Source organism: Dermacentor silvarum, unplaced genomic scaffold (genome assembly GCF_013339745.2).
Source record: "Dermacentor silvarum isolate Dsil-2018 unplaced genomic scaffold, BIME_Dsil_1.4 Seq906, whole genome shotgun sequence".
NCBI classification, from domain to species: Eukaryota; Metazoa; Arthropoda; class Arachnida; order Ixodida; family Ixodidae; genus Dermacentor; species Dermacentor silvarum.
Window position 1 is genome coordinate 19,783 of NW_023606952.1, and position 14,217 is coordinate 33,999.

The following is a 14,217-nucleotide window of genomic DNA, read 5'->3' on the forward strand; positions in this document are numbered from 1 at the left end:
TACACATGCACAATTGACGGACACGCCTGTCATGTTAAGTTGAGCATGCAAAGAAAAAAAAAACGAAAGAGGGAGAGTTACAGGAAAGACACCAAGACCTGGTCGTGCCAGACAAAGTAAAGGGCGAAAGACGAGAAACACGAAAGAAGAAGAAATAACCTGCAAATGTAGTAACAGTGTGGCAAAATCAGCATGAAATTGAAAAGCAAGGGCAAAACACGAGAAACACGAAAGAAGAAGAAGCAGCCTGCAAATATGACAGTAACAGCGTGGCGAAATCAGCATGAAATTGAAAAGCAAGGGCAAAACACGAGAAACACGAAACAAGAAGAAATAACCTGCAAATATAATAGTAACAGCGTGGCAAAACAAGCATGAAATTAAAAAGCAAGGCACAATAATGTGGGTGGTTCGGTCCGCTCCCCCACTGGGGTAGTGGGCATTCTTTCGACATCACACACGTGTTCGGCTTGCCTATGCGGGGATTAAGTTCTGATTTTAGCTAATTTAACTTATGGACAAAGAAACGAGAGGTTTCCCATGTGTTCATTTATGCCGTGCGTGATTGTTCTAAATTTGTGGATAAAATATGACTCTCTTTGTTCCCGTTCACGAGAAGAGCGGAAGCCTGACTGGAGAAGAGTGACACGTATTTTATCAAATGAATGCTCAGGCAGACTGATATGTTTTGAGAATGGGAGATGTGGTAGTGCGCGGGTGTGAGCTCTGTGGTTATTTAGACGGAGTCTGAACGCGGTTCCAGTCTGGCCTATATACTGTTGGTCGCAGACTTCACAATGGAGCATGTAGATCACATTGCTGCTGTCACAATTTAGAGGTTCCTTAATTTTGAATGCGAAATCAGAGGAAGTAGCCTTAGCAAGACAGGTTGAAGTCATGTGCTTACAGACCTTGCAGCGGGGTTTACCACAAGGTCTGCAGCCTGATTCTATGTTTTGAACCGTGGTTGTCCTAGCTCTGACGAGGATATCTCTTAGATTTCTTCCCCGGCGATAGACAACTCGGGGTGGCTCTGTGAAAATTGAAGACAAACGTGTGCTCTGCTGAATGATATTAAAGTGTTTGGCTAGGATGTTGTTCACGTGCGGTAATGTAGATGAGTAGGTGAGGATAAGGTTGGTTTGGTTTTTCGGATGGCGGGGCTTTGAGCCCGTCAAAATTTCGTTTCTGTCTAAGGCTTGTGCTCGGCTTATAGCATCATCAACAATACGTTCCGGGTAGTGCTTCGCCACCAGGGCCGTTCTGAGTTCCTTTGCATGACATTGGAAGTCTTTCTCGTCAGAGCAGATGCGGCGGTATCGGTGGGCCTGTGAATACGGGATGGCTTTCTTGCAATGTTGTGGATGGCTACTTTTGAAATGAAGATATTGGTGGCGGTCTGTTGGCTTTTTATATAAGGTTGTGAATATGCGATTATCTTTAATTTGTACCGTGACATCAAGAAAGTTTACAGCTGATTAAGAATAGCTGTAAGTGAAAGCGATTTACGGATGAACTGAAGTAAAATCTGCTACAAATTTAAGGAGACTTTCTTCGTCGTGGTGCCAAATAAAGAATATGTCGTCTAAGAACCTTTTGTAGATGAGCGGCTTCAAAGGTCTGGCCGCAAGAAAAGGTTCTTCAAGTGATGCCATAAAAATATTCGCATAATTAGGAGCCATCTTCGTGCCCATTGCCGTTCCGCTTATCTGGAGGAAGTGTTTCTCGTCAAATTCAATGTTATTGTATCCTAGTACTAACCGCAGTAGCGTTGACAGCGTGTCCTCGTCTAGACTTACAGGCGTGTTTGCGTTCATGTAAGCGTTGACTGTCGCGCTGTTTTTTTTTTTTTTTTTGCATGTTCAACTTAACATGACAGGCGTGTCCGTCAATTGTGCATGTGAAACACGCTTAACAGCGACCTTGCCCTCTGCTTTGTCTGGCACGACCAGGTCTTGGGGTCTTTCCTTTAACTCTCCATCCCCCCCCCCCCCTTTTTTTTTTGCATGTTCAACTTTGTTATATATCTCTCTATCTCTCCTTTCTCACCTTTTTTTGGCGCCTTCTTTCTCTACCTGAAGATATAAAAAGACTGTTGCAAGATTTTCCTGTATTCCTTGAAAAAGGTCGGTCCACCGACCGAAACTGTTGGGAAAATAATAAACCCTAGATAACCGCGAAGTTGTGCTTCTGATTTTCCTAAATACGCTTGGCCCATTGAAAAATCCAGTTACTACTATATATATATATATATATATATATATATATATATATATGGAGAGAGAGAGAGAGTCAGATCTGTGGTTTGCCCCCCCGCTCGAGAAATAGTTGGTACGCCTCTGACGGAGCAACTCAGTCTATAAGGGCAGAATTGTAGGCGCGTTGCTTATAACGTGCTGTGCTTGTCATCAGCCAAGCCATTTAAAAAATACTGCTTTATGGTTAAATTCGAGGCTCTGACTAACTAATGTTTGAACATGGGCTGATTGGTTCTTCGGCATTCATTACAAAAAAAAAAAAAAAAAAAAGAACGCTTAACCTTGCACTCAGCCGCGCAACACTTGAAACAGCGAAGCTGGGCGATCGTAGCCCAGCATTTTCCGGAAGTGCGCGCGAATTTTGATCTTATTACTCATTATGATGATAATTTCTTTTCGCGCGTCTCGGACTTAGGGCCGTCACTGCGCGTTGCATAGCGCAGCTTACAACACCGACACCGCGTTGCAATGCCGACCACGCGTTCCAGCAGACACGCTCCGTGAATGCGTCCCTCTCTCTCCATCTCATAGCGCGCCAAACCTCTTCACCTCGCAGAGCACGAGCCTGCGAACGCACCAGCTGTGGACGAAGACAAGCGAGGCTCGAACGCAATCATATGGTTCGCATAAATGCATTACCTGCAAGCATGGCTGTATATAGCCTAGATGTTACGACGCTCGCCTTCTGACCGGGGGTACACGGGTTCGAATCCCGGGCCTCGGCAAGAAAGCTTATTTTCCTTTATTTCGTGATACGAACCACGAACCACAAATTAGGGCTGGCTTAAACAGCTTTGCTGTTAAAACAGCGCGTAGACGGAAAAGCGCTCTATTTTCGGAAAAACACGTAATTCCATTCCCATTCCATTCCGGGCAAAATGCGCTTAATTCCATTCCATTCCGGGGTCGCGAAAATGTGGGATGATTCCGGAGTCATTCCAATGCCGGAGTGGTAACTCCGCAACACTGATTGAGACACATATCACTCACGTGCTTTTTACACGCCGTTGATAGAAGACTCTGCCGAAGTGGTCACTGACGGTAACTCCGCAACACTGATTGAGACACGTATCACTCACGTGCTTTTTACACGCCGTTGATAGAAGACTCTGCCGAAGTGGTCACTGAAGTCTGCAGGTTTTTTTAGGGTCAGAAAAGCACGCAAAGTAATTTGAAGTGAGGTGAACATACATCACCATATTCATTCTCCAGGCATGTGCTATCCATTTAGTTGGCTACCTCCTTCTCGTTAAAATATATAATAAACTTTGTCCTGTGTATATATTTAAATATAGTGTCTGTGCATAGTGTTCTCAGCGGAATTGAAAAAAAAAAAACATTACACCATCTTCCCGTAGGGGAACCCTGAGCAGTATGCGAAGCAGCCATGGGGTCGACTCAAGTTCCCATTAGTTTTCAGTTCGTCGTTTCCGTTAGGTTGAGGTACGTAGCTACCGGCTTCGCGAGCCCGAAGTTTGGGATCGGCCTGCCGCCGCTGCCGTTTCGTGGCAGCGGCTCGAGCCCTCTTCTCCGCGGTGCTGTCCACGGCGCTGACACGGGCGTTGACGCTGACGCTGTCCGTGGCACTGATCGCGGCGTTGCGGGAGGAGAATGAGAGGAGCGGAGCGCGCGCGCGCGTCATTATACCGCGAGCTACAGTGGCGCCCCCCAGCGGAGTATGCAGCGCCTACCGTCGCGCCTCCAACCTAAGCTGCTTCGCATTATCGCGCGCGGAGCCGCAGGTGTTGCCATTCGTTGCGCAATTCCGGAGAGGAGAGGAGCGTCGGAGAGGAGACGAGGAATGCCGAGAGGAGAGGAGATGAGACAAGGAAAGGAAGGGGAGGAGTATGCGCATGCACAGTAGGGGTGTGGACGCCGCACGGCGAATGGAGGGAGGGAGTGACATAGCTCCGACTAGAGTGTACTAGAATATGACCATTGTCTAGTACACTCTAGCTCCGACCATAACATGCGTCGCACCCACGGTGTAAGAATAAGGAGAGGTGCTGACACTCCCCCCCAACACGCGCGAAAGCGCCGCTCGCTCGCGTCCAGATTATGTTCGGCTTGGTTGCAGCTGGTTCGGCCGTCGTAGAGGGCGCTGCGGTATGCGGTCCCCGCCTCGGCGGCAAGGCGCGTGCTGCCGCTGCTTCGTCTTCCTGCTTGCATGTGCGGTTGCGCTGTTTTGAAGGCACGATTTTTGTTCGCGTTCGTTTCATGAGCTTGTGCTTGGGTATTGTTGCCGCGGGCCCTCGACGAAGGTGGCAGCGGCCTTCTGAGGGGCACTTGAAATGGCTAGAAAGTGCTTCGTTCCGAACTGCAATCCGCCTTTTGCATGTCCTGAGTGCGCATGCGCTGTAAGCTAGCGGCGAGCGCCGAAAACGTTTTGTACGGCGTCGGTGGTTCGTGCAGCTGACGACGCACGCGTATGCAGCATAGTCGTCGAGGACGCGAACTCTTTATTGTCGGCGCTGTGCCGGTTGACGACGTGGTATTTGCGCTGTGTTTCGGTAGAAACTTCAGCTGTTCACAGCGATGTTCGGTTAACGTCCGGTACATCGCAATATATGCCGACACGGCACCGATGTCGGTCAGAAGTGGACCTCACGCCGGCGCCAACACTCGGTCGGCGGTAGTTGTGATACTGTGCCAGTGGGAGACATATATTGTCATACAAGTACGACGAAGAAGCGACCGACGACGCGACCGACGACAGCGAGTGATCGTAGTGTGATAATATTTCGTGCCGACGACGCCGACAAAACCAGTGTGCTGATCGCCGTGCGAGCGGCCGCCGAGTGAGAACATCGCACCGACAACGTGAATATCGCCGCAAATGCGCTCGTGTATGTATTTATTGACGCTCAAATTGAGTCAGAACGTGCTTCCGACGCTGATATGCACGAGTTCCAGCCATTTACAGCCCTCCACATCAAGTTTGAGGCGGTGTCGATCTCGTTCAGGCAGCTTCATTAGGCCTAACACAGCCTAAGAGTTCGTCCGCTACCGGCGGACCTGAAATATAGGATAAGCAAGTACGACGAAGGAAACTGCTTATGTAGTTCGGTACTGACCTTACCGACTTGAAGTGAACCACTCTTAGCATAGTACGATGCACTCACAGAGTGGGAAGCGGCGACACGGCGCAGTGCTAATACCGCGGTACAGGCACCGTTCTTGAACGAAGGCTGTCGGTCGCAGTCGCTGGCGCTTCCATGAACGAAGTACAACTACGGATAGTGTATTTTTATGCTGCCAGATTTAGTAGTTACCGAAAACACAGTTTGCTAAACAGGCAACAAGTGATGGCCCTTTCGATACTGCATCGTAAGCAACAACACCGCTCGTTGCCACGCGAGTACGGCGGACATCGGCATTTTCGCGTGCCAGTGCGGCTAAGTGGTCGTTGTCGCCGTTTTCGATGTGCCCGGGACGTTCATGCTTTCTCGTCTCAGTGTGATCGCTTCTGATATGTGCATGAGAAGTGTTCATATATGCTTTCAACATTTCCTCATTATTTCGTGTGAGCGTGCACAGTTTATACTGTACTTGAAGTCAACAGCGAGCGATGGCCGTACGCGTGCCGATGTAAACAAATGCACCGTTCTTGCGTTGCATAAATACTCTGGGCGCAGTGTCGATCGCCCCTTCAAAGAGCTATGGCCACTGTGGTCAAGACTCAGCTATACAAGCAGTTTTTATCATCCTATTAGCGTACGTTCAGTACAGGTCTAACAGTGGAAAATGCATGAACTCGGCTGCTGTATAGGATACGGCTAACCTCCGCTGAGCGGAATCGACCCCAGCTTAAACTTGATGTGGGCGGCTGGCGAGTGCTCACGTTCGTGCATTTCAACTTCCGAAGCATGTTTGGACTCATATTCGGTACGAATAAATATGAATAACAGGAATACAAGCGTAGGTGCTGTGTTAATCGCGTTACGGTGCGATGTATCCGTTCAGAGGCACATCGCACGGTGACTGGTTTTGTCGGCGTAGCTGCACGAAATCCCGTCATCATATATCGACGACTTGCGGTTTTAAGTCGCACCAGAGTCATTGCCGGCCTAGGCATCCTGTCCAATAAGCGGTCACTCACACAAAACGAAAATTACAACGACTGACAAATGCACGAACTCATTTCAGCTCGCTTCTTGCAGCGTGCCTCAGCTCCCGCGGGGCCCCGACGCCGTACATATTGTTTCGCGCGGAGCCCCGCTAAGGTGGCGCCACAGCGCAATGCAAAAGGCGGATTCTGGATACCTGACTTGTGCGGAGCGTGTGCCTTTATTCAAAGCGCCGTCCGACAGCGGTCGTCTAGAGCAGTGGCGACGTGCAAATCTGAGGGCACACCGAACTCTAACGCCTACCGACCATGTCTGCACCAGCCATTTTTCAGAGGATACGATATCGAGGGCATATTACGCGGAGCGCTCGATAAAAGGATTCCCACCTTATTTCCAAACTGTCCAAAGAACCTCACACGGTCAAACAAACCTCGAAAGCCGCTGCGGAAGAGAGAACCTCCTGTGTGCCACAGTAGTTTGTGCAAATTTTGCTGCATGTACAAGATATATACTGGGTGGTTTACTATCATGCACCAAGATTTGAAAATATGTAAATGTCACGTAACTGGACAGAACCAAGGTAATGTCTGCCGTCGCTTGGAGATACTCAGATTCTTTTTTTTCCGCCTAATTACATTATTATAATTGGATAAAAAGTGTGAACGAGAGAATTGTACAGCAGCATGGAAAACTCCCAATATAGCTCTCTGTTGCACAAAACGTGATACATAAAAGTGTTTTCCGAGCGTGAACGAAACCCGCGAATACAGCAATATTGCCGCGCGACTGGCCGCTCGAGGCACTTTGCGTGTATTCGTGAGCTTCTTTCATGCTCGGAAAAACACTTCTACGTAGCGCGTATTGAGCAATAGAAAGCTGTATCGGGAGACTTTCATGTTGCTCTACAATTTTTTTATTGACACTTTTAATCTAATTGCAATAATTGAGAAGTTGATCAATAAATAAGACTAATTATCTAATTAGGCGGAATGTAAAAATAACTGAGTATCTCCAAGGGACGGCAACAACATTACTATGATTGTGTCCAGCTACGCGACATTTGCATATTTTGAAATATTTGTGCACCCTGTAAAATACTGCTGTTTTCTGTGCAGATGTGTGCCTGATTTTCAAATTTGTTCCATCCTGGCTACTGAATTTCTTTTACAATGCGCGTGCGGTGTATATTACACGCTTGCATGTTTTTGTACAACATTTTTCCATTGTGGGAGTGTATGAGACCGCAAGCTTCTGGGATGGTTATCCCCTATTAAAATTATCGAGCAGCTTCATGCACAAGTTTTTTCGTATTGTGTCCATGCAAAAAAAAAAAAAGGTCTATGGGATTATTGTGTGGTGGGTGTAAGTGTATTTGTGAACAAGCTGTAGCATGCATTGTCAAACACGCTTACATTGGCACATTCTCATATGTAATCTAAGAAAAAAGAAAGTAACCTCTTTTTTTTTTTTTTAGATCTTGCAAGAGCCAGTCGGTCCTCAATGGAAGAAAGCCCAATGAATAATATACACGGTCTATCTTAAGTGGAATTGGAATAAAAAAGGCATTTGCTCAGGTTTTCATCAGTAAACTGTGGTAGTGATGCTCTAATTCAAGATAGACGCCTGCCTTCGTCCCGCCTAATAAATTCTCATTTGAAAGAGTTTTTACACAGCTGATGTGCATTCTCATCTTAAGTTCTAGCCATGAACAGCCACTTGCTCTAGTGCATTGCATATCGCAAGCTTGCGCCGTTTCATTTTTTAATTTATATCGCGGCCACATTGAATTCGCGCAACGATGATTGAACGGTTTCTGAGTGTGAATGGAAGCAGCGATAAGCATGAAATACATTTTCTGGTGCAGTCACTATTTTCTTCTGATCGAGGGGTAGCACGTGGGCTAACACTTTCATTTTTTTATGCTTGGATGAACGGCTAGACCGGACGAAACAAATTGTGCGCGCTGGGGTAACTTCAGTGGGCTTTGAGTGCTGCCCGATTGCTCCGTGTTCACGTCATCCACGCCCTACACAAGGAACTTCATGTTAGCGAAGCCTGGTACACTTATAACTTTAATGTGAAATAACGATTTTCCTGCGCGCTTTGAGATTTACTCGCTCCACTATGAACGAAAATTTAGCGGAGGCAGAGGAATGCCAAGCCGCCGGCGCCGCTAAGCTGGGACCGCTGGCCGCGGCGCCCTCTATCTGCTCGCAGCAGAGCTACTCGGTGCGCCCGCGCGCGGCCGAACATAATCTGGACGCTCACTCGCGAGCAGTGTCAACACCTAAATATTCTTCCACCGTGTTCGCACCTAAAAAAATGTTGAAGTGAGGAAACACAGATGAGGTAGCCGCCACTGGTGCTTCTAATGCGCTTGCCCTCCTATAGGTGGTATTCACGCGTAAGCAACACTGTGATTCCGTGCAGCATGACCGGAAGGGCTCAGGCCGGCGCGGCGAGCTTTCCGCTTCCGGCCGCCATATCCTTGGGGGAATGCTTTCGTTTCGTGGTGCTTTGAAGTGCAGCAGCAGGCATTGCAATCTCAAGGACCTCGGCAATCATTTTAATCATGGTTAATTGCGCTGTGTTCGGATGCAACAACGAGTCGCGGCGGAAAACTGACTCTGGTGAGAACACGAAGAAGCTTAGTTTTTTTTCTGTGCCGAATGTTGTTCGTTGGCAATGCAGACAGACCTTAGAGATCTCAACGAAGCGTCGAGCGGAATGGTTTCGTCGCCTCTACCGGGGTGACATTAATACAGACGCTACCCACTACAAAGTCTGCAGCGAGCACTTCGTTTCTGGTGAGTGCATATTTGTCGTTCTGCTACAAATTACGCAGCGCGAATTTGAAGGGTAGGGCTTGCACGTGGTCGATGCTAGTGATGCTGTAGCGTATGTGGTTAGCATAACGTTTGAAGGCTTGCTTTAGGTAGTGAACTGTAGTAAAAGACAACACGGTGGTTGCTACTCTGCCGCCTTCTCCTGTTCCCTTTCACTCAAACTGAGTTGCACTAAATGCCAAGACACCCGCCGTGGTGGCTTAGCGGCTAGAGCGTTGCGCAGCTAAGCGCGATTTCGCGGTACGAAATCCCGGCCACGCCAGCCGCATTTTCATGGGATGGGGTGAACCGCAAAAACGCCCGTGTACCGTGTATTGGGTGCACGTTAAAGAACCCCAGGTGGTCAGAATCATTCCGGAGTCCCCCGCTGCGACGTGCCTCGAAGTGGTTCAGAAGTACTGTAGATTGGGCAAGTTGGTGCATCGTATTCTGTCACCTGTTCCCTTTTTTCCTTCATACTCAAACTGAGTTGCGCTAAAGCAAGAACTCGAAGTGGTCTTGGCATGTAAAACCCCAGAAATTAACTAATGCTATGACATCATGCCTGTTCGTGTTTATGATGCTGGCGTAATTGTTCCGGAAACGAGCGAAGCCTGTCGTACTGCTGATTCTGCTCTTTGAAGTTATTTTGCCCGAGAGCCCTTAGCACACTGCGTGATTTTTGTGTAAAAGCTGGTTGTCGTGCAGTTGTGGCCTCAAGTAATGGCTAGACTTCTTGCTACTGCAACCAGTGGCTATTCTTGTTAGAAATGCGTCAGTTTTCAAGGAACTTGTTTTGTTGTGCAAACGCAGTCTCGTTCATACTTGCAGGCAGGCCATCCTACTTAATGGATCTGACGAACCCGGACTGGGCGCCAAGCTTGCACCTAGGGTATGACACAAAGTCAACAACTCGATCTGAAGAAAGATATGTATGTATGAGCTCTTTCTGGTAGCGCACAGCAAACCCAGACTTTAAAAATAGCTGAGACCTAAGAGGTGCTGGCGGACACTGTGTTGATACAGCAGCTATGTTTTATATTGCACTCCCGACTGCAGTTACGTAGTATAAGTTACATAGTCATCAAGTAATGCATTCCAATCAGTTACTTCCAAGTTAGCATTATTTTGAGAATAGTTGTGTCTGCAGAGAGTAGGCGGGTTTCAGTTTCCAAGAGAATACAAAATTGTGAGAACTGGTGCCAGCACTGTGACAAAGAGCAAGCAGTTGTAGAGGTAGAATCATCAATGCAAGTAGTGGTAATGAGTACAACGTAGACATTTTTACAGAGAGGTACATTTTATTTCAGGCACCAGCGACGTTGCAAGAGGGCTGCGACTCCAAAGGTGGTCCAAAAGGCCGATAGCAGAGTGCTGCGACCCTTGACTACAATGTTGAATGCACAGCAGAGTGCTGTGAACAGTACTGTCACAAGTAAAATGGCTGATTCATACAAGGGGAATATTTCCTTTAATGACATTCAGCGTCTTAACATCTTTGTTTTTATGCAGGCACACCACTTGCAAGTCCCATTGCAGTACAAAATGACCAAGGCAATGAGTCACATATGTCTCATGCAGTTAATTGTTGCATGATTAGTCTTTCTGTCAAGAACAACCTCACTGCAGGTGGCCCATCATCTACCCCATTTCTTGCAGTAAGCAGTGTCGCATATCCGACGGTCGCCCAGCATGACCTATTGGGTGCTTCTCTTTCTGGAGCTGTAGGCGCCTTATTGTGTGTATACAGGATATGTGCAGTTTTGATGCGCCCGAGTTGTTGCAGAAACAAGGTTGATGGTTGCGAAATGCCAATGATAACACTTTAATGCAGGCCCAACAATGCTGCAACAAGTACCAGCTGCAACTGTACCACAAGCTGCTGATACTGCAGCTGACATATTTCGTGAGTGATCTTTGTTTGCACAGTTGCAAAGGGCCTGAGCACCTTAAGAACACAATTTAAATGACTGTTAATGCCTCACCGCAGACCCACCATCCATGCCATCACCTGAGGTAGGCAGGGCCCCAGTCTCAGCTGAAACTGGTTCTACTGCTGGAGCTGCAGTGGATGGCGCATCCTGTGAGTACTGCATTCATGCAATTGCAGCAAACCAGAGGTTTTCAGCAACATGCTGAGTCCAAGTGTTACATTCTTGCATTATTTATTTATTTATCAGATGTGAAGTTCTCTGAGGCTGGTGTTCAAGCCACCACTTCGACGGCTGAAGCTTCAGTGAACACCACGTCATGTAAGTACAGTGGCACATATCTCATAGCAGCCTGCACCTGAATATGACACGCGTAGTAATGTATTGTCTGTATGTTTCTTTCAGTGCTAAAGGACGCTGAAACCCAAACAGATATCACAAGCAGTGCATTAAACAGCTTCGAAGGCGACAACCAGGCCCTACGTGCAGAGCTAAACGAAGTGAAGGGCTCTTTGCGTAGACTTCAGTTGTCTAAAGCTTCATTGGAGCAAGACGACAACCGTGTAAAATTTTACACTGGCCTACCAAGCTACACAGTTTTGATAGCGCTGTTCGCGCTTCTCGAGAGTGGTGTGTCGCACAGCGCAAACAATGTGCTTACTAAGTTCGAAGAGCTTGTGCTCACACTTGTGAGGCTGCGACTAGGAGTGCCCTTGCAGGACCTGGCGTATAGATTTGAGGTAAGTGGACTGGTGGAATTTGTATTGTTGCGAGCACTTATTTACAGTTGGCATCACGTATATGTTATAATACTCTCGTGGGCTAACATTTGGTGGCAAGATGGCCCTGTTTGCTTTATAATAGTGACTGGCTTTATCTTTCAGGTCAGCCAAGCCACAGCAACACGAGTAGTCAACCGGTGGATCGCGGCCATGCATGTACGACTAAAACAGCTGGTGGACTGGCCCAGTCGTGAACAATTGCAGCAGACCATGCCAATGGCCTTCAGAAAAGCATTTGGCACGAGTGTGGCAGTCATTATAGACTGCTTCGAGATATTCATTGAGCGCCCTTCGTCAATGCTCCCTAGGTCACAGACGTGGTCGCGGTATAAGCACCACAACACGGCAAAATATCTGATAGGAATAGCACCTCAGGGAGCAATCACTTTCATTTCCAAAGGGTGGGGAGGCAGGACAAGCGACAAGCTTATAACAGAGTCGAGTGGAATGTTGAACCACCTTCTCCCAGGTGACACGGTGCTCGCCGACAGAGGATTCACGATTGGTGATGCCGTAGGCATTCATCGTGCACGCCTTGAGGTTCCTGCATTCACAAGGGGCAAACCTCAGCTATCAGCCTGGGAGGTTGAAAAAACAAGGAAAATTGCGAATGTGCGCATCCACGTGGAACGAACGTGTGATAGGTTTGCTGAGGCGAAAGTACAAAATTCTTTCAAGCACCATCCCTATTGATCTGCTAGCAGTGCGAAGCGAGGACACTCTAACACAACTTGACAAAATTGTTGCGGTGTGTGCTGCGCTGACAAATCTGAGCAAATCGGCTGTGCCTGTTGACTGATCTGGATGCGCCAAATCTAAATTTTACTTAAAGGGGTTGAGACACCAAATTTTGAGGGTATAAAAGGCCTGCTGCAGGCTTCCTCTGTATGAAAGGACACTCAACATGAAGTGTTCGACACAGCAAACGTGTTAAATATATTTTAATTCGCTTCCAAAGAGTGCCTAAATGCTCGTTCTCGCGATCGAGACCCATCGCTAGCGCGATTAACACCGACGTCACTGTGTTGGAAGCGTAACATGTTTTAGTGACGTCATACCACATTAGAGCGACGTACGATGAGCGGTGACCCACAGCACGGGGCAAGCCTCGAGTCTAGAGTGCAGTATAAGCTGCATCGGACGAAGACGCAGTCGGAATCGGAGCTGCCGCAGCTAGCGATGGAAACTGTCGGCGTGGGTTTGTTTGCTTGCGCTGGTACAAAACGTGTGTGCGAGAGCAGACGATGCAGCAGTGCGTGCGTCACAGCCTTGTGGGCCCACGTGACCAAGCTTCCTAGCCAGTGACGTCACTGTCGAACTCGGCGCCGAGAAACCGAAATTGGTGCACATAAATAATGCGATATTAAATTATTTACCGAGAATATATGATCCTTCCAGCGTGTATCATGCTTTATGGAGCAATAAGAAACGTTTGAAACAAACAACGGGCAAGCCACAAATTTGATGTCTCAACCCCTTTAAATGAAGGGGCCCTGCCACACCTAAGGATCTGCCATGTACTGCAACGGAAACAACTGCTGGTGTAATGAAGCAGAGGCCGCCCCTGTGTATGTGCCAACTGAAGAGGAAGACGAAGTATCGTGCCGTGATCGCGAGTGAGCCCCGTGCTACGAAAAGCCCTTGCAGTGCCTACCTTTACGTAACGTTATTGCAACGTTATCGGCAACAATAAACCTCGTCGCACTGGAAATAAAGTTAATCTTTCCACCTAAATTTGTCTTGCACAAGTTCACTTTTCGTTCCTTGAAATCCGCTCCTACCCTAATCCACCATGTTTTGCCATGTGCATTACATGCCGAGCCCATTATGTCAAAGAACCCCAGCGACCCAACGTGTGCAGCACTCATGCTAGAGAAAACACTGCAATAGAAACAAAACTGCTGCGAATGAAAAATACCTGCTGTCATCCAAAGATTCCACATTTATTAGACTGCTCCTTCATAATGTACTTCGCTATGTAAAATTCAGTGATAAGGTGAACAGTTTGATGACTCTGTTCAGTTTCCCCTTGTATGCAGCAATATTTTGTAAGGCTAATTTCACAGAACAAGTTCACTAGGTCCTTTCATGTGTGCACTTACATTACCTATAACAGGACTACAAATATGCATATTTATCACTTTCGGGGTTTGCAACCCTTGCAGAACCAAGCCTTCGCTTTCGGAGGGCGCTTCAAGTTGGCACACTGAAAGTGAAACCATTTACCCTCACAGTCTGGGCCACTGCATTCTACCATGTCTCCAGACTCTGGACCACCGCAATAACAGAAATGCAGTGCTCCGTCATCAGAAGAGTCTTCAGGCCCATTTTTGTTCTCTGAAGATGTTGTCCAG

General features: G+C 47.6%; 1 protein-coding gene across 2 annotated transcripts; it reads left to right on the top strand.

The window, feature by feature from the left end:
- Window positions 1-10,977: 10,977 nt before the first annotated feature.
- LOC119435789 (uncharacterized) lies at window positions 10,978-13,597 on the top strand. Of its 2 annotated transcripts, XM_037702509.2 has the most exons (5): window positions 10,978-11,056; window positions 11,141-11,233; window positions 11,331-11,402; window positions 11,487-11,821; window positions 11,966-13,597. In XM_037702509.2, the coding sequence occupies exons 1-5, from the start codon at window positions 10,993-10,995 to the stop codon at window positions 12,554-12,556; spliced, it is 1,155 nt and encodes a 384-aa protein (XP_037558437.1). In that variant the 5' UTR covers window positions 10,978-10,992; the 3' UTR covers window positions 12,557-13,597. The 2 variants fall into 2 exon arrangements, with proteins under 2 accessions (XP_037558437.1, XP_049515894.1); XM_049659937.1 differs by having other exon boundaries at window positions 11,487-13,597.
- Window positions 13,598-14,217: the final 620 nt, after the last annotated feature.

Bases quoted from the DNA above. Each gene is read 5' to 3' on its own strand.
- LOC119435789 (XM_049659937.1), top strand. From the start codon at position 10,993: ATGCTGCAACAAGTACCAGCTGCAACTGTACCACAAGCTGCTGATACT. The intron at 11,057-11,140 runs GTGAGTGATCTT...GCCTCACCGCAG, and splicing joins TACTGCAGCTGACATATTTC to ACCCACCATCCATGCCATCA. The intron at 11,234-11,330 runs GTGAGTACTGCA...TTTATTTATCAG, and splicing joins TGCAGTGGATGGCGCATCCT to ATGTGAAGTTCTCTGAGGCT.